At 43.8% G+C, this 25,403-nt stretch overlaps 1 protein-coding gene across 11 annotated transcripts in view; it reads right to left on the bottom strand.

The window, feature by feature from the left end:
- The window catches only part of C2CD5 (C2 calcium dependent domain containing 5), an 875,314-nt gene that overhangs the window by 776,046 nt on the left and 73,865 nt on the right, over window positions 1–25,403 (bottom strand). For all 11 annotated transcript variants that reach the window (XM_085652749.1, XM_085652748.1, XM_085652746.1 and 8 more), the window contains exons 2-3: window positions 16,994–17,106; window positions 6,282–6,368 (exon numbers count right to left, since the gene is read on the bottom strand). In XM_085652749.1, the coding sequence (XP_085508875.1) occupies window positions 6,282–6,368; window positions 16,994–17,083 (177 nt within the window). In that variant the 5' untranslated portion in view covers window positions 17,084–17,106. The remainder of the gene's footprint in view (window positions 1–6,281; window positions 6,369–16,993; window positions 17,107–25,403) is intronic.

A 25,403-nucleotide genomic window follows, 5' to 3' on the forward strand; every position in this document is an offset into this window, starting at 1 on the left:
CTTTAATATATTTTAAATGTTCTTACTCCTAACTGGCACTTCTAAGTTATCGATAGGCCCCTAATATGTGGTGTAAAAGTGCACCCAACGCCAGGAGCTTAATGCCACTAGTAGACTGCAGCACCTATTGTGCCATCCACTACAGTGGTAGGGTAATCATGTCTTCATGCCTACCTTGTGTACCCCGACTGCTGAAGTATAGACCCTGCAGTAGCATCTGTTAAAATAACACTTCTTGATCGTAGAAAATCTTCCTTTTAAATAATAGTCACCCCTATTTGGCCTTGCAGTTGAAGCAGTAGTGTGTGTGGTATTTAAAACTGGGACATGTAGCGGGGTGCCTGACAGACCGGCAGCAGATGGTGACCACTTATCCAGGCTTCACTGGCTGCTGAATTAATTTGATCATTCTCTCCAGTGGAAAGACGACCTCAAGTCTCACACTGCCTCGCATCAGCTGTTGACTACTCCTGAGTGCGGACGGGCCCTGTATTGCCCTGCTCTGGGTCTTTTGAGGAGAGTGATCAGGCTGGGGTGGGCTTCATCGGCCAGCGCAGCAGCCTTAATACATGGAAGGAAGAGCCACCTACCTCTCCCCTATCGGCATCTGAATTTGCTGCACCCCAGAGCAGACGGTGGGCCCAGAGGGCACGATTCCTCTGCCATCAGGCCAGCAGGGCCTCCCAAGGAGACCACAATGCCAAGAAATGTGGCAGCCCTGGGGAGCCATAGAGGGAGCAGTTGAGAAGCCGGCAGGTCAATTTGACTCCGAGGAGTATCCCTGCTCTTGGTACAACAAACGAAGGCCCAGAACACTACAGAGACGGGTACATGAGGGGGCTGGTGCTCGGGGACAGTGCACACCACACAAGGATCCCCCTGGCCTTGAGGCGTGAAGCTGGAGCCCGCAGGGGAGAGGACGCTGAAGCCCTTTTGCTGCACAACTGGAGACTGATCCGGTCAATCTGTGGACCCCTCCGATATTCCTGCAATACTTGCCCGAGTATTTCTATAGGACTGCGCCCCAAGAGGCTATGGCAGCTTACATTATAAGGGAGTCTACGTCACTCCTTGCAAGCAAACAAAGCTTCCTGGCCCTCTGCCCCGTGTACTCTGATAAGGAAACAAACATTGCAATAGCTCTGTCCCCAAACCAACATTGCCCAACAGAGAACTGAGTCTCCTCATGCCTCCCAGTCCAGTTCCTGCAATGGTTGTGGTCAAGTGTGACTAAGTGTTGCCTGTACATTGTGATCAGTGGCTGACAAAACCTGTTCATCATGGGCAAACGAGATACAAAACAAGCTAAACTAGCGTTTGATGGCAAGAGAGACAAATGCACACGACTGAGCCGGACCAGGGTACTCAGGTCCTCACTGTGCCTGCACCTGGGGTGCTCAAAAGATATGCTTGTTGATGTAAAAAAACAGCCTCTGCACTATTGACTCCAAAACAGATCTACTCACTTAACAGAATGGATTGCATCAAGGAGAGAGTGGAAAAACACAAAGATGGCATTGACCATTTGGAGAGACAAGCCTCATACACTAAAGACTCCCATGCCTCTGTTGACGAACATCTCCTTAGAATAGAGAAAGTACTGGAGGTCATCAAGAACAAAAGGGAGGAGCTTGAAGCACGCTCCAGGCACAACAACCTCTGAATCCTGGGAATGCCTGAATCAACTGCCATTGAAAAATGGAAACCGTAATCGAAAATATTCTTTGTTCCCGGTTTGAAGATGCTCTATTAGAGGTCTTTATTGTTCAACGCTATGCTCACACCCCCTACCTGGCATACCAGTGAGACCTATTGTGGACAGACTGATTAATTATGGGGGCAGGGACACCACTTTAAGGCTCGCCAGACAATGTCAACCTGTCCATTACCAAGGCAATGCTATATCCCTGCATCCCTACTTTGCTGTCAAAACTGGTTGCTAGATTTTTTTACCTGTGAAACACAAACAGCAGAAATTGGGGGTTGTCTGCTCCTCAATTTACCCAGCCAAACTACAAATTCACTTGGATGGTAAGCAATACTACTTCACAGACACCAAGGCAACTAAGAAATTCTCTCTGAAACGTGCAACATAGATCTGCCCATCGCTACAACCAACACTGGGGAACTGCTCAGCAACAATGACTAGCCGATATATGGACATCCCCTCGCTGAGATGTTCAATTACTATGCTGAGGATGTGAGCAGGGACTCCGGACCTGGATACCACTTATAACTCACTACTTAATCCACATGATTGAAGATACAGCCATCCTGCCCGTATCTGCACCAGAGGTCCTGCTTGTCATGAACATACAGTTCTTTGCACAAACCTGCTCTTTCGGTTCTTTTCCACTTTGCCCCTCAGCCACCCGGTCTAGGACTGACTGGGATGAGCTTAGACCTTTGGCGACCCTGAGGGATGTTTCCTGGTGTGTTGCACTGTGGTTGGGGTATGTAATTAGGGTGTGCTGGGGTTAAAGTCATTCAACTAGTTGAGTGGGCTGGAGTTAGAGGGTGCCTTATTGTTCCGTTCCTGTTTGCTAAACATGCCTTACATTCCTCTACAGTAGCCAAATTTACCCTGCAACTCTGCACACACAGCACACAACCCCCACATCTGTTGCACAACCACCATACACTCACGGCGTACGTGATGACATCCATTAGACGCCTTGCTTGAAATATCCAGGGACTCAATGATAGACGCGGCTAATGTATGAATATCTTAACCGGCACAGCATAGATATTTGTTTTCTGCAGGAACTTCACCCGACTGATGAGATATGCACTGCTATACTCCTTCGTAAGGAACAACAATGGCACACACACAGAATCTCTGTGATACGGAGGCAGATTCGTCATAATATAGAGCACACTATGCGGCTTCCCTAAATACTTGCCTTGATTTATGGTCTCAATACAGATGCCTTGACTTCTTTGCAGAAGTTTTGCATTTGATCACTGCCATGGGACACGGCACAATAGTCTGGGGTGGCAACTTTAATGCGATACTGTACCACATTTTCGATAGGTCTAGGGACCCACACTGAATTATTACTGGAAGACTGGGACCCGGGATAAGCATTTTCGATTATTTGAACTGCAAGACTACACAAAAAATACAGAAGCAAGCATTCACCAAATAAGTGAATGAATATGAATTATTGTATTTAATTCACAAACAACTATATAAAAGATCAAAAGTTTAAATTTTATGGGAAGGTTGGAGCTTTTATAAATTCAACTGAGACCACTTATCAGCCATACTATTTTCTGTTTGATGCACGTACACTGCTCCTACAAATCAATCTAAAGCAGGGCTCAAAAAATCCGCTCGCATTTGCGAGCCAGATTTAATCAAGACAAGCTATTTCTAGTTCCTACTCGCCCTTTCTGGCAAGTAGGAAGACAAACTGACTTTTGACCTCTGCCTCTGAAAGCAAAGCAAAACTTGTCACATTTCCTCTGCTTTCAGAGACATTATGATTTTTGAGCCCCGTAAGGATACTAACTTAATTCTTAGCCTCCAATTTCAAAGTCCTTCACATTTACAGAAAGTTTTAACATGTTTATTATTACATGGTGCTTCTTAACTTTTGTACTCTTTATTTATCGGTTAGTAATATTCAATTTTCTAAGCATTCGCGGACCCCCTTAGAAAGCTTTGCAGACCTCCAGGGATCCCCGGACCACAGGTTGAGAACCTCTGATGTAGATCATTGTTACCATTTCCCTACAGTGGCAAGGGACTAAAAGCTAGTTTCACAGTGGCAGGCCTAAATGTCCCATGTAGAACCAGAGTGCAGATTAAAATATTAATACTGTATCTCAGGAATGGGAACAGCCACAAAAATAATTAAACCACTATTTATAATTGCAATTAAAAAGAAATGTAATGGCAAAGTCAGATTTTTCAATAATTAGTAAGAAAAAGTAACTTTTGGGAAGTTACTCTTTACCTGACTGAACTGTCAGGAGGCTAATTAGACTAATCCTCTGCCAGCTATCAGACTTAAATAGGTGTGAAATGCCCCCAGGATCAAACAATGAACCCTCTGAACTCCACAGAATATTCAGAATTAGGGCTGTGGGCATCCAATGGCCCCATACTGTCAAATCCTGCTTGAAAGATCTGTTGAGCCACATGTAGCACTTGGGGCACAATGGAAAGGGAGAGAACAGGATGCAAAGACAATTCTGGTAGCTGAAGGACCCTGCTTTTGTCCTACCAGACATCTGTCTCTGACTTTCAGACAAGTGTCTCTGGTATCATATTTCCGGGACCCCTTAATGGATTCTGGAGCAATTATATTACATTTTACTCTATTTTTCTAATTTGGTTGGGATTTTTATTGTTTGCTATTTTGACGGTTACTGTTTTGGTACAGCATAAATACTTTACACATTGCCCTATGTTATGGTTCTCTGCTCTATGCCATAGCTACCAGGGGATTGAGTTCCGATTAATTTAATGACTTGGAAGATTCATCTTAATAGGAGTTGTCATTATTCCTTGAAATAAGCAGTAAGCCACCCCAAATATAAATCAAATGTATTCACCTACTCTTAAATGTTACCCACACAATTCTGTTAAATAATAAAGCAGAAGCATATTGATCTGAGTTACAGTTACTCACACATTGAGAATCATTCAACTAAGAAATGTATCACAACAAGCATTAGAGGAAAAACAATATTCTTTATAATCAGCTCACACTGCTCAGCACTGCGGTGGATATAAACTCTGAACCAACACAGAAGCAGACTGTGCAGATATGCACAATGGCCCTGAGGGGGCAGATATTGTTTCCCGTGAGTCCAAGAAATTGTTTTGAATAAAGCCATAACTGTCAGCCTCAAGAATTTAACAAAGGTAAACCACTCCAAACATTGCTTAATAATCGCGTAGGCAGTTCTCCCCCTGTGTTGGTAAGCAGTATTCAATTATTTTTACTTCACTTTAAATTGTACATATCATAATATTTTAACTTATGATATCATAAATGTGGTTTGTTAAAGTCCATTGTTCAAGCTCCCTTACCCGCAGGTCAACTAAATCACAAAGCTGTAATCCAAACATGTTTGTGTCATCTGAGAAAATCATCAATCTATGTATTGATTCTCGTGAGCAATCTGATGTTAAAAACGTATAGAAAGCAAACTAGAACATCACGGTGTACAGAACATCACAGTGTACCCCTATCTGCAATATCTGCAAAACGTTGGCACTGCGTAGAATTCATCAAATTATTTTGCCTATTACAACAAAATAGTTATCAAGCTGGTTGCATGTTTCTCCAATTCACAGGAATTTTAGCAACAGCACTGAATATATATATATCAGTTAATATGGTTCAGCAACCTTCTTTTGAAAAACCGTATTGTTTCTTGCTCATAATTATTATACAAATAATTTATAACATCACATTTTCAATGTCAAAAAATTCATATTTTTCCATGTGTGTATTTTGAAGAAAATTCTTTATTCTTATTCAAACCCTTCTTCTTCTAAGACTAAAAGCCACATTAGCCAACACCTTTCGTCCTGAGGGACATATGATTTTTCACAGGGGACCACTTCCAAAGGTCACCTTGCCTTATACCGTAGCCTAAATCCATGTCCTGGAACAATCCTACCTCTAAAATGTCATAAGAAACAAACTAGTGAGCTGTGGCAAAACCTTCTGTGCCAAATAAAAAGTGGTCCACTGTGATAAATCATATGTACCACAGGATTTGAGAAACAAGTCTCTCTTTCAGGAAAATTGATCAAATAAAGTCTGAACCCATTATTTTCAATAAGAACAGTTAACAGTTTTAAAAGAAGCCCTGAAGAAGTCCCTCAGGACGAAATCAGTTGGCTAATGTGGCTTTTAATCTTAGAAGGAGAAGAGTTTGAAAAAGAAAAAAGAATAAAGAATTTTCTTCAAAATACACACATGGAAGAATGTAAATGTTTGACATTGAACATGTGATGTTATGAATTCTGTGTCAAATGATTATGAGCAAGAAACAATACGGTTTTCCAAAAGAAGGGTGCTGAACCATACTAACTGATTTAAGTTGGAAATGTTTCCATTGAAAGAGGTTGAACTTCCGGTTCTGTGCACCTGATAAGTTTAAATAACTTCTCACACGGTAGCATTGCGTGCGGTAGGATTTTGTCTCAAACTCTTTTGCATATTTTATAGATATATATACATATACACACACACACCAAAGTTTGGCTGCATCTTTTTTTTAAATATTTAAGAAAAACATAGATACACATATCTTACCTCAAACTTAAACCATTCAGAGTTCCACTGGGGGTTGAGGGATTTGGGATATACATCAGTCTTAAATGTGGTATTAGAAAATTTAACCTAAAAACAAAAGTTATATTCAGATGAAAACAAATATTAAGATAATACAAAATGCTCAAGGTGCATTCATAAATAACTGTGTTAAATATGATGAATACTCTATAGCCTCTATTTCACTTCAAACCAGGGATGCAAAGTTTATGCAAAACATAGTAATTATATCAACCTCATATGAACTGGCATTATGTTAACACTTTAATTAAATTTACACTGTCATGCAATCTGCAGGTCATAATTCCAGGCTGACACTATGGGCACGATTACGATGTCGGTCTGAGTTGCCTCCGACTGACACCATCGTGGTTTCGAGACCGGCGACCAGAGGTCAGTCGGTCCCGACACCGCAATTACAATGCGAATGCACATTGTGCTGTTGCATACTCCCATTTCTTTATGGGAGCTTGTGCTACTGCTGTAAACCAGCAATGGCACAAGCTCCCATAGAGAACTGGGAGATTCTGTTATTGCCTACACCGCGTGGCAGGCACCTTAAGGTGCCTGCCACGCGGTGCAGGGATTAACAGGGGGCCCCTAACCAGAGGCCACAGGGAGAAGTAGGCCCTGCTAGGGGCCCCCAAACTTGCTTTCCGACAAGCTTTCCATGTCAGAAAGCCCAGCATGGAAAGCCCGCCTGAAACAGAGCATCATAATCCCAACGGCGGAAATGCCATCCATTGGGATTACATGCTGGTCTCCGACTGCCCATCAGTCTCCTTCAGTCAGTCGGAATCAAGCCATAAATGACCAGCCGGTTTCAGTTTTGACCGCGTGCAATGTAATGCGGTGGTCAGAACTGAAACCGCGATGAGGCTCGGAGAGTCTGAGAATTTCCAAGCCTCATCGTAATTGGGTTCTTTGTACGTCACTTAGTTACCATTTGTTACAAACTGGGTTTTTGGTTGGCAGAGGTATGCACCCTGTCCAAGCAGGAACCACAATCCTAGTCATGGTAAGTCACAACACACCCTAAATGATCTTGTGCTCACCCTCTGGTAGCTTGGCACAGAGCTGTCAGGCTTAGCTTGAAGAAGTTGAAACATTTTAGGAAACATTTACCACCTATTAAAATAAAGATGTGCCTTAACTTTAACATAAAAATGTGTAATAAAATAGATGCTAGGAAAATGTGCCTATATTAAATGTGCAATAGTGAAAATGTTGCTTGTTTCCTGCAGAAAGCTCGCATTTCTATCGTTCTCACACTGCTAGGCCGCACTTTTATTCTTCTATATCCCTTAATATCAATGCTTTTAGCAAAAAGATGAATCAATGTTATAATTGAACTGTAGAACCTGACCTCTTAGTGAAATGTACAGTTTCCTGAAAATTGTCCTTCTCTTTTCCACATACCATATGATTCCACTGTATTTAGATTGTTTCCTCTACTACATATTCATAATGAATACGCATATTAATGAAAGAAAAAGCTTGCTGCAGCTTAAATTTCGTGATCTAACAAGGACATACCATATTTAAAAGATTCATTTCATAGAATAAACTCATAGTTACACAATAGGGCACTAAGCAGTTAATTTTTTTATTTTACAGAGTTTTATATAGCGCAAACCTGACCCGAATTGGGTATCAGAGCACTTTACATAGCACCAGTTGCATTACACGAGGATACATTCATTTTTTATTTTTTTTTGCTGGGCATGGGGAGATTAAGTGATTTGCTCAGGATCATAGGATGTTCAGCGTCATTGCCGAGACTCGAACCCAGTTCCCCAGATTCGAGGTCGACCGCCCTAGCAGTTATGCCAAGAGTAGGCTTTCAAAAAGTTCTTTGAAGAACCTTCATATATGTATCTTTTTGTAGTAAGCTGTAGCCACTTCTGAGTGACTTCATGTTGATATGAACGGTAACCGTGGGAACAAGGACAAAGACGACGGACCATCGGAAGATCTTCCTCCATTGGACGTTGATGACATTCGCCTGTTTTTGCAACATGTGTAGTGGCTTTTCTAAATAGCCCGTGCTCCTAGCTAGAGTCAAGGCATTCTATGCACTCCTACCCTGCCATGCCCCTTAACACTTTATGGTGCTAGCTCGCGCATTCCCATAAGGTATCGCTAAGGGTGATTTTCTTGGATTATCCTTGTTGTATGTGAGGAGACTTTCTATCACTATGTCAATCACAGCTATTGCTGTGGTTCTTACCTTTCACTTGTCTTAATGGTTACTATTGCAGCAGTTTGGGGAGTTCTACTTTTCTTAGTTATCTGACTTTGCTCCATAATTTACTTAGTCTTTTCAAAAAGGAACTCTTTATGGTTTCTCGTTAGGATAGGATAGGTCCTTTAGATTAGAATAGGGACTACATTCTGAATGCAACACGCTGCTATTTTTTATGCTTGTTCTACCTAAACTTATTTTCGATAATTTCTGTAATTGGATCTATTTGACTAATTTGAATAAAAAGAACAAAAATACTGACTAATCTCTTAAAGAGAAAATAAACTTTTGAAATACCCTAAGTATAGAGAGCAGTGTAGGCAATTAATTTCAAAAGTTAACTCCAACTTTTTTCTTATTGCAATTATTCCCTAAATCATTTTATTTTTGCAGTATTAGCAATGATTATTTTTCTGAATGCGCCCAAAAAGGAAATCTATAATCACAATCATAAAGAGATTAACACTAAAGTCACATCGGGGCGTGGCTTGCCAGCGCCCTAGATGGCCGCGTTCCTGTAGAGCTCCGGCAGCCTCCGTAATATAAATCCCCCTTATCCGCCAAAGATATCTGTTTGCTGACCCAGATAGAGACAGCTGAGACCTCACACCGCCCCCCATGTTGAACCGTATCACCCGCCGTTTGATTTTCGAGAGTCGGTGGCCAGGACCTGGAGAACTCGGTCCCGACGTGTAGAGCCGCTGCGGAGCCGAGGTTTCGGCCGTGACATCACACGGCTCTCTGCGGCGGGCTTCGGAGTGAGACCTGGTGGATCCTTCGGAGCCGCGCTGGCCTTTCTCTACGGCCCCTGTGTGGTGTTGCACTGTGACCTCCAGTGCTGCACCACAGAGCGGTGCTCCCGGCCGCTAGGGAAGGCGGCGGTGAGTCTTATGTACTCTAACATTGGGGCCCTGCTAACTCTTGATCAGCTGCAACTCTGCCTGCCCGTGTTAAGGTGAGTGCTGTGGGCCTGATCGGAGTTCCCACCTCCCTACACGGGGCTCCTTTACATGCTTTGGGGAGAGGTGTAATAACATTAGGCACATCCGCCATCTTGTGCTCCCTTTCCTGATCAGGACGGGCCAGGCCGATCAGTCGAGTTCCCCCGGATCGGTACGCTACATGAGTTGTGCTCTGCAGGGATCCACCAGAGGGACGCACAGAGAGATAGCGCAGCGGGGGTCAAGACGAACATTGAGGCTCCTTTCTTGTCAGGGCTTCCCCCGTCCCCTCCCCCCCCCCCAACCATCTGAGAAGCATTTTTGACTGGATTCCCCAGGTGTGATGATTGCGGCCCTCGATGTCTTTGGTTGGCCAGGAGTCCTTGTGAGGCCTGTGGAGATTATGAATTTCAGCTAGTTCATTCGGATCTGCCACCAGTCTGAAGTCTGGAGAGCCCACTCTTGAGGGCTGTTTTCATTGGGCTCCACTCTGCTTGCCTACTACTCCCCGGGTTTGGCCCATCGCATGCCTAGATACAGTAGGCATGGCCACGGCTAAGAGCACCAAGCAACCCCCTGCTGCGCGGTTGGCAAAATACACGCAAACCAGGTCGGATGGGGCATAAGAGCTCAACCGACTCAAAACATCCCTCGGAAGAAGATACCCTGACCTTGGTTGATGTGATGGCGGCGATCCAAGGGGTTCGCACAGCGCTTGAAACGAAAATAGATACTGTGACCACGGAAATCACCCTGATCCGTGCGGACTTGAGATATATGGGGGACAGGGTTAAGACAAATGAAGACTATCTCCACCTAACAACACTCCACCAAAGCGTTGGAGACTACGGTTAAACGCCTTCAGACTCAGACAATGGACTTAAAGGCCAAGCTAGAAGACTGCAAAGGGAGGGCACGCCGGAACAACGTGTGAATTTTGGGGGTGCCGGAAAGAGCGGAAGGACATACGGCGGATCTATTTGTGGAGGACCTCATTCAAAAGCATCTGCAACCCCGATCGCGGTCATAATTATTCTCAGTGGAGCGTGCCCACAGAGTACCCGGGAGATCCCCCAAGCCAAGTTCGCATCTTTAATTTCCGAGACAGAGATGCTATCGTTCAGACGGCGAGGGCTGCTCCGCCGCTTGTTTGAAAACTCTACCATCACCTTTTTTCCGGACTTCACCTACAAAGTGCAGCTACAACATCGGTCCTTTTTGGAGGTCAAGCGTGCTCTCAGAGGTCACATCTTGAGGTACGCTTGCTGTTCCCAGCGAAACTCCGGATGCAGGATGATGGGAAGACGTGGTTCTTTAGGACCCTAGAGGACACCTGGGACTGGCTGGAAGGCTGGCGATTGGCTGCGGCTCGGAGGGGGTACTCCCCGTCTGGTGAACCTCGAACTGGGGATGAGTGACACTTTGGAGACCCTATTAGTGAGAAATGTACCTCAATTATTGCAGACCTGTATACCTTGCAGGGTTATGCAATTGTGGGTTAACAATGTCTTTTGATTTGTTCTGTATTGCTGCAAACTGATGACAATCTCGTGAGTTTAAAGGGGTCTCCTAATTGATTGGCTGCACTGTACCTTCTTCAGTGTTTATGGTGGTGGGGTGGTGGGGGGACAGTTTGATATTGATTGTCTGCGCTGGACACTCGTGTTGCGAAGCTCTGTTTACGGTTTGCTACTGGGCAAGTCTATGGGTTTGAGAAGGGGGCGGAAATGTTGGGTTTCATGTGCGGCGTGCTCAGGTTGCTTTGGCTGAGTAGCATTCCCCTACATTTAATCTGTTGTTGTTTGGGTATACAGGCGCTCTGCAATTTTGGGGGTGGGCAGTTTTAAGTCCACGTTGCCGGGAGGTGGGGAGGGGGGTATACATGAGTAGTTTGGAACGTTAATGGTCTGGGGGATCGAATAAAAAGAGGTGTAGTGTTGCGATACCTTAAACGCCAGACCTGGTGCTTCTTCAAGAAACTCATATCCAAGGTCCCTCTTACTGTGCGCTCAATAGATGGGGATATAAGCTCATAGCCAATGCAGGTTATACCCGCAGGTCTAGAGGAGTTGGTACCCTAGCATGCGGCTCCTTTCCTTTTCAGGTTCAGAAAGTTATACGTGATCCCTTGGGTCGATTTGTCTCGGTCTTGGGGAAGTGGGAGGGTAGATCTCTAAATGTCACATCCTTGTATGTCCCTCCACAGTTACACGCTACCACCTTGAATGACTTGGGTTCACATCTGTTGAATCTGCCTGAAGGAGACATGCTTTGGGGCAGGGGGGGGGGGGGGATTGTAATGCAGCTTAGGACAGGATGTTGGATCGCCTACCCCCTAGATCGGGCGAATCATCGGGTAGATTGTTGTCTGATTTTTTGAGGGCTCTTGGTATTATAGATGTTTGGCGAGTCTGTAACCCCTCTGAGAAACAATATACTTTTCACTCTGGTGTGCACGGTAGTCTGTCACGCATTGATTATCTCTTTTGTGAGGCTGTTCAGCTCCCCCTGTTCGATAAATTATCCCTTCTTCCCAGGGGAATATCAGACCACTCGTCCATTGTGACTTATTATGGAGGCACACCCCCAGCAGGCCGATGGGAGATGATTCTCCAACCCTGGTATCTTAAAAACCCTGAAATACGTACCAAACTGACTGAGGCCACTCAACATTATTTTGAAGAAAATGTGGGTTCGGTTCAGTCGGACGTGTTACTGTGGGAAGCATTCAAGACCGTGATATGGGGGTGTGGGGTGGCGGCTGTGGCAGGACACAAGAAAGAAAAGCAGAACAACTTGAGGTTATTGAAAGTGAGATTTCGGCCCTTGAACGGGACCTGGTTTCCGAGGGGTCGCCAGAGATCTCATATAAATTGACCGTTAAGCAAAAAGAATTCTGGGACATTGCAGGTGATTCCACTAGGGCTCACTATAGGGCCACCCAGGACAGGATTTATGATATTGGCGATAAAGCAAATAAGTTGCTGGCTTGGCTTGATAGAAGAGATCTAGCGAATAGATGGGTTGCGGATATTGTGGATGGTGATGCTGTCCGTCATCATGATAGAACTGGTTTTGCAGATGCTTTTGCCACTTATTTTGGCACGGTTTATTCTCCTGTCTCCTCTTCCATGGAGGAAGAGGCAACGGAGTTGCTCGCCACACTGCCACTGCCGTGTCTAGACCCCTCTAGAAGTCGCAGAGCTGGACGCGGCGTTAACGCCTGATGAAATATCTAAGGCCGTCTCCTCCTTGCAATCTGGAAAGGGCATGGGCCCCAGTGGACTTCCGATTGAGCTATATAAGACCGTGGCTTCTCTTATTGCCCCTCATGTATGATACTAGTGTGCAAAAAGGCGTTCTCCCACCTACACAACGTTTGGCCAATATAGTTGTCATTCATAAGCAAGGGACACTTCCAGACCAATGCTCCTCCTACCGACTAATTTCCCTCCTAGATTCTGAGGTCAAAATTTTTGCTAAAATACTGGCTCTACGCCTCTCGCCCCTCCTTCCCAAACTGATTCACCGGGACCAGTCGGGCTTTATGCCAACCAAAAATACAGCCCTCAATCTACATCGCTTGTTAGGGGTATTGGGACGGGCCTCCGCTATACAGGAGAATTTGGTTATTATGTCCCTGGACGCCAAAATGGCGTTCGACATGATTGAATGGTCTTTCCTTTTTGCAGCATTGAAAAGGTAAGGTTTCGGTGACTGGTTCATAGCTTGGATTCGTCTCCTCTATTCGAAACCCTTGGCGAGTGTTGCAGTGAACGGGAGCAGATCGGCAGCTTTTGAGTTGAGATGCAGTACACGACAGGGATGTTCATTGTCCCGTTTGTTGTTTGCCCTGGCGCTTGAACCTCTTGCGATATGGCTCAGGGGGCACTCCTGGATTCGGGGAGTGAAATGGTCACCGGAGTGAATGGACAAAGTGTCCCTCTACGCAGATGATATTTTGCTTTATCTGGCCAATCCCCGGTCTTCTATCCATGAAGTACTCCACGTTTTTACTCTATTTCAGAAATACTCCGGCTATACTATTAACTGGGATAAGTCCCTAATATATGTCATGAGTGGACACCCTCCGTGTCTCCCGTCGAGTTGTGGCACTAAAATTGTAATTGATGGCTTCCGATATTTGGGAGTCTACATTACGACGGACGAGGGTTTTTTTATCAACGTAATCTGCTGCCTTCCCTTCAGCTTTTTAAGGCGGATGTACTACACTGGAGGACTCTTCCTCTTACGCTCTTGGGAAGAGCAGCTCTCTATGATGGCCCTTCCTCGCTTCCTTTATGCGTTACAAAATACACTGCATTCAGTCCCAGCTCAGTACTTTTACCCTCGCTAAACTTATTAGGAGCTGGTATGATGGCAGTATTGCTTTGCCAACCATCAGAGCATATTACTGGGCTTCTCAACTTATTGTCCTTAATCACTGGACACATTGGCCAGTTGATGACCCAGCATATCAGATGGACAGACATAACATGCTACGTGGTACGTATTTGAGGGCGTTATACAGAGGGTCGAAACTAGAGCCCAAATTCACCCCGACCTCCACGACAATCTCTGTCCGACATATCGCGAACGCAGCGCTGGGCTGGAAGGGTAAAATTACGCAGGCGACTCCATTACTTGACTCCTGTCGCCTGAGTGTCCTCGGGCGGCAACAGGGGTTTGATAAATGGGATTTGATCGGGCTGTCCAGGGTGGGAGACTTATGGGTTAAGGGCGGTGTGGTGTCTTTCAGTGATCTACAGCGGCAATACCAATTACATGACGGCGAGACTTTTCGGTATCTACAGGTGCGCAATGTATTGACCAAGGTGCTTTCTAGAGGCGAGGAACTGCCGGTTTCCTCCCCTTTGGAAGACAGACTATTGGATGACTATCGCCCCAAGAAAGCCATATCTCTCACATACCGGAAAATTCTTAACAATTCACCTGACCCCCTCGATAAAGACCGTACAAAGTGGTATTCTGATGTGGGTGAGCTTTCCGATGAAGAGTGGAGGGAGGCTTTGGCGTCGCCCCATGAGGTTGCAAATCACCCCCGGTTTAAACTGATCCAACTCAAGCTATTGCATAGGGTTTATTACACAAGCTCCGTATTGGTTAAAATGGGTCTTCTGGCATCTCCGATATGTTCCCGCGGATGTGGCCACATGGGTACATATTTGCACCAATGGTGGGACTGTCCGATTCTTCAAGGATATTGGAGGGACGTTATCGCCGCTGTATCTCAGACTTTCGGTAAAGAGGTGGAGGCCACCCTGAAGTTGTGTCTCTTGAATATCTGGGACGTCACTGATCTGTCTAGGCCAAAGCGGCTGTAGGTCACTTTGGGATGCATGGTTGCGAAGCGCAACATCGTCAGAACCTGGAGGCAAGGGGTTGATTTGAAAAGTGCTGAATGGGAGTCCGATATGGACTGGTGCATGCAGGCTGAGAGAGTGGTATATGAAAGTAGAGGTTGCCTGGGTAAATGGATGAAAATTTGGGCCCCCTGGAACAAGAGTAGATGTTGGCTGTGTGCTCCTTTTACGGACACCTCTCCGTTTGCTGTCAATGATGAAACATTGTAACTATGCATTGCTAGATTATCTGCAAATAGGAATTCTTCAATCGGGCTTCACTCTGTAATGCTTTTCGTAATATTCATAATTATTTTGGTCGGCCACTTCTCATTTAATTTTTAATTGTGTATTTTAATGATGGCTTGTTTTGCATTTATGTGATGTTTTTTGATTAACCTTTTTCAATAAATAGATTTTTTTTTTAAACACTAAACTCACATCTGCAATTTTTTGCCTTAAGCTACTTTTTGTTTTAAATGTTTCATGATGACATCAACAAGATTGCAATGAACATTAGACAAATTGCCCCTAGTAACTTCCAGGATGGCTAACAGTAGTCCTATAGAACATAGCACCAAGTCATGACATTTTAACATTCTGAATAGCATGCACTGAAAGTGCCACTCCGATCTGAAAAATCTACAATGTGTAGAAAATAGGAATGGTGAGGGGGACAAAGAGACAAGAAGAGAAACATACAGTTTACACTCTGTGTGAACTATTGCACCATGAGTCCCTGCCAGCATTCAAGATGACATCTACTTTTGAGCCACAACCCTAGAGACAGCGAATTCTACTGAGGCTTGCCCCAAGACCAGACAACCAGGTACATAAGCAACTCATTAAAGAGCATACATCCTCAGAGGATTGCTTACCTATCAAGATCTCAGTAAATATTAACAATTTCATATTTCTTTTAGATTGCTTGACTACTCCCCAAAACTGCACTTAACATGCAGAAATGGACCTTTCTGCAGAAATCCTAATTCAGAAGTATCCACGCCACTGGCACTTTGAATATTAGCCAATCATGTGCTGTCGGAATCGATTGGAGGAAGCAAATGACCACCCTCGCTATCGTCATCCTCAGCATTTGAATTGGATCAGAGTCTGAGCCCAAAAACAATTCAAATATTATCTCCAGACATTTCTTGGTATTTAACTTGGGAATCTCAGGAAATATTCCTGCAGGTATGCTTCCGATTTAGTCGTAGCAGACAACAAAATGGATTGGGTTTAAGAAATCAAAGCAGGCCCCAAAAAAGGAGTATCTGACACAAGATGCTCTTGAGGTGTTTACTGACAAAATCTGTGCACATAAGGTGCTCTATTGTGTTCCCTCTTACGTTTATCATTCATTGATGGACAGTGACTCCTAGTTCGAGAGCAGGTACAAGCCCTCCCTTGACTGTGATCTGGAGTTGCTCTTCGTGGAAGCAACCAAAAGCTTAGCCTCCATATCCTGAATTTCCTTTGGGGGGCTGAAGGGGAGTGGGCGCACACAAGAAACAAGAGATGTTGTAGTGAGACTTGCTCAGACACCACAAGCCCTGATAGAGTGTGTCCATGATTTACATTGATCAATAACACTAGGAACATAGCTCAATTGCCTCAAGATGTCAGAAAACAATTGTACCAAAACAAAGACACCAAAGCAAGCTCGTCAACTGTTGAAAGTAAACTTCAATGGTACAGATGTTGTATCGAAAAGGTGCAGAAAAATTGGACTGATGACAAAAACAGTAGGTGCCCTTTACACTAAATGTACATCCGGTGTAGTTGCATGGTTACGTTTTTAATATGATAGGAAGCCTTTTGGCATTAATGGCATGTTGCTGGCAAAATGTTTCTGGATCCAACCCTCCTGGAAAGGGGGTTCCATCAAGAAAGTTAAAGGAACAAGTAGGTATACATCAAAAGTAAATGTGTACATAACTGTTAACACACTATCCAGCACTTCATGACAACTAATTTTTCAAATTTCTTTACAGCAGAAAACATATTTCAGCAAATGAAAAAGCAGGTATATGAACTGTTTATTTGTGCACTTGGCACAAAAACATTACTATTTACTTCATGGTAAGTTAGTTTTCCCCCAAATACATGCACATGTTGATTTTTCTTTTTTAGAACAAAACCAACCTCTACAAAGGCATCTGTCAAATCACTGGCTCTATCCATTACAGGCAAATGGCGCCCAGCCACAATTTTGACTTTCAGCTTCCCAGGCATGACTGTGTAGTTTGTTCATTTGCCTAAAAGATAACAAAGTTTTAATATTAAATGTTAAAAAAAACATTCAAAGTTACAATAGGCATTGCGCATGATAGACAGTCTATATAACAAATGATTAACCACCTCAAACCTTTTCAAGTTCATTAAAAATGACATAATTCTCCGTAATAAAATATCTTCTTCATGCATGTGCATACACCTAAGGATGGATGCCAACCCTTGGTCTATTCTGAAGACAAAAAAAATAATTTCATTCTGTATTTTCGATTTAGAGAATGGTAAAGCTGAATAAAATATTAAATATTAAAAACATTATGATTTTCTTAAAACAATGCATTAGTCCTAGAGCACAGGCTTTTAGGCCATAAAACACACATGTACGGAGAAAAGAAACCCCATGATTGGTGCAACGTGTACATTTCCTACAAGACATGCAATGTCTTAAGCACGGTGGGCATAAAGCTTCTCACAGTATAGCTATATCAGCATGTCCGAATGTAGTTGATGGTGCCCCCTCACGACGGGGTAATCTAGGTTAAGGGGCTTTACAATCCTCCCTCATTTTACTGAAGAATGCTAGGACTAGTATGATCTCTTTTTCAAAGAGTGAAAAACGCTCATAAATAGTTGAATAAAAAGGTTTGGACGATCAACAGCGCAAGGTATAACTGGAATACCCGCATGACCTCTTATTTCTGCATATGGATCTACAAATACTTATTAAGGCCTTGCAGTAAGAGGTACTGAAGAGGAGCTGTGAACTGGTATCTCAAGTCATTGTAGAACCAAATCTACAATAGACCATGTTTGCCATTCATTTTGGTGACTTTGGTCTGAAATATATGTAAAGGTGGGTTCAATTAGTGCTCAAGGAACAACAAGCAACTCATGAAAGAGCTTTTGATAATAACAGTCTTACTCAGAACAACTAAGCCCCTAGCATACAATAACCATTGATTTAATCATAGATGTATCTCCATCTGACGGCAATCGTGCAATTATGGTCACAGTACATACCACTTTCAAGATGGCTCATTGTTCATCTTCCCAGTCCACTACACAAATGGTAAAACAATTTATTACAGATGTCATTTGACTTCATTATTCTTGTACACACTAATGTCTCAGACAGAGGCATATATCAAGTGTTGAAGGGTCTTTCTTCATCACTAGTCATAAAACAATCACCATCATCTTAGTTCCATCCACAGACAAATAGTCAGGCAGGGAGGGTAAACCAGTGTCTTGGGCAGTATCTCCGATGGTAAAGCAATGCTACCCAAAAACTGGTCTGAATATCTACCTCTCACAGAATGTGCATGTAAGAATGCCACTCTGCCACCAAAGTATGACAATTTTTCTGTCTCCAAGGATGTCCTTATTTTTCCTTCAATACTCCAGATAAAACCTTTAACTTCAGCAGCCACTGAATTTATGGAACACTCCTAAGTACATGAGTAACGTAACTCGTGATTGAGAATCTATAACGAGCCATAAAGACTGACATTTTAAGTCAATAAATTCATAGGATTTAGCCATGATTTTGGACCTGGATATACTTTGGATGTCTTCTCGCTGCCGCCGGTCAACGCTGTTCGTCTCTGACCTCATTATTTTAGTACTTTTACTACTGTCAAAAGCATTCCAACTACCTGCCTCACAAATACTACTTCCCATGTTTCACATTAAGAACACTAAGTCACTTTTTTATTTTTATTTTTAAACACATTTTTATTGCCTTTTACATGGTATACAGCAGGGCAGCTCTCCGCGGTGTCAACAGATAAGTTACAGGATCACTGTAATGCATCACATTGCAGCCTTTACCTGGTCTGGTAGTCCCAGGTTCTGAGTTTATGGCCTTCACAGACGCCTGCCAGAAGCTTTTTAAGTGTTAGCTGTATCTGGGTCCGTGTTGTAATTGTGTGTGTGCGTGCAAAAAAAGGGTGGCAGCTGCTACACACAGACCCCAGCTGCAGTGCTTAAAGGAGACACCACGAATGGGGGGTAATATCCCCTCCACTGCATGAGTCACCACCCAGGCCTGCGAATGATGGAGGTGACCACAGGACGGGGCTGATGGGAGTGGTGTGTCACCGTCCCTGTGACCGGCATCCGAGGCGCAAGAGGGTTTCTGCTGCAAGGATGGCTCTCCTCCAGTTACCCACCTGCAGGCAGGCTCTGGGGGTGGGGTGTGAGGGGGGAATGCTGCTGGCAGCTGCTCTCGGAGGTGAGAAGTTAGCAAGCACGTTTCCTGTGAGACACACAACACGGTCTCTTCCTCTGCAGATTCCGTTGAGATCTGAGGCATGTTATCCTTTAGGAGGCTTAGATTTAAGGTAACATGGCACGTTTTATTCTCACATTTGCACTTATCACCGGAACAGTGACTTTATCCTCAGGAAGGTAGCACGGGAGGACACTGGAGCTGCCGGGAGCAATCCACCCCGTTCATCTCAACGAATTCCGTGTTTACATGTCAGTGCACCTACTTCTCTTTTGGCAGGGTTAGCAGAACCCCGACCCTTGCCGTGTCTTATCTCCCCTATTGAGTGTAAGCTGAGCACGGTACTCTCGATGTAACTTCCAGAACAGAACACAGAGCCCCAGTAGTGGCCTCCACAACAGGAAGCAGCGCCCCAGCGGTGGCCTCATAGCAGGGTGCATTACTCCAGATGAGGCCTCCTAGCAGGGTGCTTTGCTATAGATGTGCCCCCCCTTGAACTGGACACAATACCCATGCCTCACCCCACAAGCTCACTTTTGTACAGAAAACAGGCTACAAACATTCACAATAAAATATGCGGACAGTGCATCCTCTTAGCCTTCGAGGCTTCGTTCCGCCTTTGCTTTTACTTTAGGAACGAATGAAAGCAGTATTTGTAAAGCGCGAACAATTACTGGAGGATGTCCCTGGGGGGCACTGGGGGCCATCGGGAAGATTAAGTGAGCTATTGCCAGAGTCACATGGTGCTGGGCTGACCTCTGCCGGCATCGAACCGTGAGCCCCCTAGTCAGCCGCCCTGGCCGCTGCGCCACACCTCTTCCCTAAACCCATGAGTCTTTACTCTGCTGGTGACGTGTTACTTGAAAGGAGACCCGGTTTGTGTAGCACATTTTCGGTACATCTAAACCTCAAACAGTTATGTCCATGTATATATTAAGGTTTTTTCTGTCGCATTTAATATGAAGGTTCATCAACACTTACATTTTTTGTTCGGCAACGATTGAGGACACGAAAATGTAAATTATGAATGGCCCATATTACAAGATTAGAATGTCCATCTCCGAGTCCGTCTAAATGTGTCCTGTTCTATGCATGCGCTGCTCATCCTTCACACTTCAGAAAAAGAAATCTGGGACATGTATTTCGGACTTTATAATGATATACTCAAGACTACAATTACCAGAATGCAACGAAAAAACCTGCAGAAGGAATTACAAGGTTGTGATAAAACACAATAATAATAATTCCCCACCCCCTCCTCACTACCCCTCTGGCCCGTCCCATCGCCGTTACTCACCGTTGCCGATGGCTATTGGTATTCAGGCCAGCGCCTGGAAGAGATTTGTTTCGCTGGGCGCAGCGCTGAAGGAAGCTCTCTGTTCTTCGCTCTCTGCCCCCAGCAGTCGAATCAGATCGTCATGCCGCCTCCAGTCGTAGGGGGCAACCGACAGGGAGTGTACCTGGAGTTGGCAGCCAGGGTTTTGGACTCGCCACTCTCACCGGACAGCAACAATGCTGCACATTTGTTGAGTCATATCTGTCACGTGCTCTTATATCTAAAGGGACATACACAGCGCTGGATTTTCACACAGGAGCGCTTTAATTGGTGGGCTCTTTCATAAAATGTAAAGAAGAAAACTACGAGTCCCAGAATGCACAGGTGAGATATAACGCTGCCACCTGTCCGCCATGAGTAGCTGATTTACTACTGTGTTATCTTTTATATTTTGGAACTTGTTGTTTGGTTTCCCATTATAAACACAGGACTACTCATCCCAGGCTGAAAAGGGAAAAAAAGCAAGCGTGTGTCTGCCTTGTAGTGTGAGCGCGCGGTGGGAGCTTGAGAGCCAGAAAGGAGACGCCATGCGGGCGCGCACATATACTGAAAGCCAAAATGAAGCGCGCACTGACAGCCTGTAAAACAGAGAGGAGACGCCATGCGCGTGCACATCGCCTGTCTGTGCACGCACATGGTTTGTCTCCCTTTGCTAGCAAAACCGACAACAATAGTCTCGCCAAGGTGAAGCAGCGCATGCGCTGCGTTCGCTAGGTGAGACCTAACAAGGCGAAGCAGCGCATCCGCTGCATTCGCTAGGCGAGACCTAAAAAGTGACTTGAGGCGCTTTTACAGCACAATGGAGCAGCTGAAACCAACCGTATCTGATAATCTCGATTTCACCCTCTGTGCCTAATGAAAGAGAGGTATTGGAGACTGTCCTGCGTAGCTCGCTCACTGGTCCAGTGAAGCTATTATTTTTCATTTCAACAAAGCCTATTTATTCAGGGCGGGCAGTCTCCCTGAGCACTGTCTGCTCTCTGTGTCATCCCTACTAAAAGACTGAGAAAGAGGTTCGACTTCTCCCCAAGTTTTCAAGGATTTACTGCAGCCAATGCCTGGCTAAATTTAGAAGTAAAAATAAAAAACACACGTGTGTACGTTGGACAATGACACAGTGGGTTTAGAGACGAGTAAAATGAAGCTGCGTGCAGGCACGTAAATGGGGAGACGGTAAATCTAGCCAAAACATACTTTGGAATTCGCAAAATTCATGTTTAAACTTTGTTCTTTTCACTGCCAACAGACTTATAATTCAGGCCCATCTTGTTTCCTTTGAATCATTGTTGTTCTCGGTGTGTGGATCTACCGCGGCATGCTTTACTTTCACTATCATCAATTCTTTAGTCACCGGTTCGAATTCTATGTGGTCACAGAATCTCCGATCATGTTGCTCCTTACATAGCACAGCTTTGTTGGCTACCTATTGTTTTTGTTTACAGTTTTATCATTATTTGCAGGCGAGATCACGGCCAGATCTGCAGACAGGTAGCCAGGTTTGACTCTCGACGTCAACTCATCATCCTGTGATTTTGAACAAATTATTCAATCACCCCATGGGTAACAAAAAAGCATGGCTGCAGTGGTACTATTTATGCAAGTTGTATTTTATTATTATATTAATTAGCAATTTATGAATATTGTATTGTATCATCATATTAATTTTGTATTAGAGGGTAGTCATGTTTTGTATTGGCATTGTTCAGGTTTGTGAGTCTCTTGTATTTTGCCCGCTGCTCCTCTAAGGTTCTAGAGTCCTTGACTTAGAACTAGAGGAGTTGCTTGGAGAGGAGACAGGGACAGGACAAGTGAACTGATACTGCTGTATGTGGGGTTTCAACTTTACAATAAATTCATCTTAAACCGTCAGTGCCGTGCATTTATCATTAAAAAGCTGGCGACGAGTTGTTTAAGCACCGAATAACCCAATTTCATCTTGTTGGAATTTATCGTCTCCATTTCTTTTATTCTGGAGTCTACAGTGGCAGTTGTCTTACATCAGAGGATTTTGCCGTGCCTTACCTGTGAAGCTACTCTTTACGGATTGGGGTAGGAACAAGTTCTGTTTATTTCTATACCGCCTTTCTCGGTTCCAGCATCAGTCCTCTGTTGCTGTGACATGTCAAGTGGGAGGAATGCGGTCTGCGTTGCAACTACGCGGTGGCCTGCGCTCCAGTTTCACCGTGTTCATCCACATTTAATTGCCTTCTGCTTAAGGTTACAGGCCATTTACGTGCTTATGTTGCATGCATGCCAACATCTTTGTTACTTTGAAATTGACTATGCAAATTCCTACTCAGCAAATCCTGCTGGACTCCTTCAGTTCAACAGCAGATCTGTGACCGTCTGCTACGTGGCAACATTTTTCTTCAGGCGTCGTGTTGGACTGCAGTGTGAGTCTACATATATTTTGGGGGGAAGCTGCCAAAACACCGTTTGGATTATTTGTTTGGGCGTGGTTTTTTGAGGGCAGTGAACTAGTCTCTTCTCTGAGTGAAGAATGGGCCCTGTTTCTTTGAGTTTGTTTGCAGTGGACTAGTCCCTCATTAGGGTGAAGATTGGACACCGAGTTTGTCGTTGGATTATAATTTTTTGTTCTCTCTTTCCATCTTTTACTTTCAAGTTATTACGGTTTCCAAGAGTTAGTTGCATTAATCAGTACGGTTTGTATGGCAGTGATGATAATTTTTAGATTTCTTACATAATGGCTACACAAGGTTTTGCACTGCAACCCCCACAACCCTTTTGGCCTATGGGTGGAAATCCTTGCATGAAGTGGGTGGATTGGAAGTCGTATTTTTTTAAATTTTCTTGATACAATTGATGAGGAAGGTAAAACGAAGCCAGAGAGGACAAAACATTTTTTCTTGCATTCTGTGAGTCCGGGGGGTTTAAAAGTCTATGAACAAATGACTAAATCTGCATCTAGTGGGGATTTGAATGTGTTTGATACGACATTAAAAGATTTTGGCAATCACTTTGCGCCTACAGTAGGTATTGGTATTGTTAGATTTAAACATTTTCAGAGGAAACCAGAATCTGTGGAAACTGTGGATGAGTATGCAGCTGCATTTAAGAAATTAGCTAGTGATTGTAAGTTTGATCATCTCCAGCTTAACCGAGATCAGGTAGTCATGCATACTGCTGATCCTGCGATTCAGGAAAGATTGTGGATCATTGTGGATGCTGAACTTAATGGACTAATCTTAGCATTAGTGAGAAAAGATGAGCTTTCTAGTTGCAGTGCGAAAGCTCTTAAGGCAGATTCTAGAGAAGTATCAGATGTGGTTGGTAAAGTGAATAACTAAATGTTTAAGAAAGTTAAGAAAGAGGGTACGAAAATGCAGGAGTCGGTCAAGAAAGGGAATTCTAAGGGGCATGATACCCCAAGGAAGGATGGTTTTAGATGTTATCATTGTAATAGTAGTTCCTATTTAGCTTCAAGCAAGTTTTGTCCAGCACTCAAACAGGTGTTCGGCGTGCAATTTGGTTGGGCACTTTGCTAAAGTTTGTAAAAAAAAAAAAAGAACAGTTTAAGGTAAAGTGCGTGGATGAGCCTAATTCTAGCGGGGACAAAGGTAGTATGAAGAAAGTCATGCATTGTGATACTGACAACAATAGTCAACAGGATTTATTCTTAATATTAAGGACAATGCAGGGGAAATTAAGAAAAAGCCTATTGGTATGATGTCTATAGGTGGAGTCAATGTGCAAATGTATGCAGACTCTTGGTCCCCCATTCACTATTGTGAACGAGGAAGTGTGGAACTCCAGTATGTTGCAAAGTTATTGGGGACCTTACTAGCATCTGATAATAACCTTGAGGGTTTCTCAGGAGAGAAGATTGATTTGGTTGGGTATGGATTGCTTGTATGCAGCTTCAAAAATAGGGAATGCATTGGGAAACTTTACATCACCAAGAAGGGTCCTTCAGTGCTTAGGTGGAGGGACCAAGGTGATCTGTACATTATTTTAGATACTATGATTTCGGATCCTGTTCTCATTGTGGATGATAGCGAGACTGTAGGAAATTAAATGCTTAAGAGGTTTCCTCAAGTTTTTTGTCGGGAAATCGGTATGTTGAAGGTCTTTGGACACTGTATTGAATTGAAAAAGAATGCATGTCCAAAGATTCACAGAGCTAGAAACATTCCTATTCTCCTCAGAGAGAGAGTTGAACAGGAATTAGATAAATTAGTCTATGCATGTATAATTGAACCCATTGAGACCTTTGAGTGGATTTCACCAGTAGTTGTTGTGAGACGGAGCATTGGGAAAATCAAATTATGCATTGACTTTCGCCCTTTAACAACAATATTGAGGCAGATCAATTTCCTCTTCCCAAAATTTCTGAAATGCTGGTGTTAGTTAAGAGTGCTAAATGGTTTTCCACTATACATTTGTCTGCTGCTTACCACCAGATTTGGCTGAAGGAGGAGAGTAAACCACACACAGCATTCATCACCCCCATGGGTTGTTTTCAATACAAAAGGATGCCTTTTTGATTGGCATCAGCACAAGCCATTTTTCAAAGATTAATGTACCAGCTTTTTGGAAAACACTCCAAAGTAAAATGTTTCCAGGACAATATTCTTCTATTTGGGAAGGATAGAAAGAAAATGATGAAGTGTTGACCGAGGTTTTGGGTATTCTTGATATGAATAGGTTGACTGTAGAACACTCTGTAGTGTAAGTTTGCTGTGTGTTCTGTTACATATTTGGAACATGTTCTGTGCAGAGAAAGGGTTGCTACC

Source organism: Triturus cristatus, chromosome 4_1, assembly GCF_964204655.1.
Source record: "Triturus cristatus chromosome 4_1, aTriCri1.1, whole genome shotgun sequence".
Classification (NCBI taxonomy): domain Eukaryota; kingdom Metazoa; phylum Chordata; class Amphibia; order Caudata; family Salamandridae; genus Triturus; species Triturus cristatus.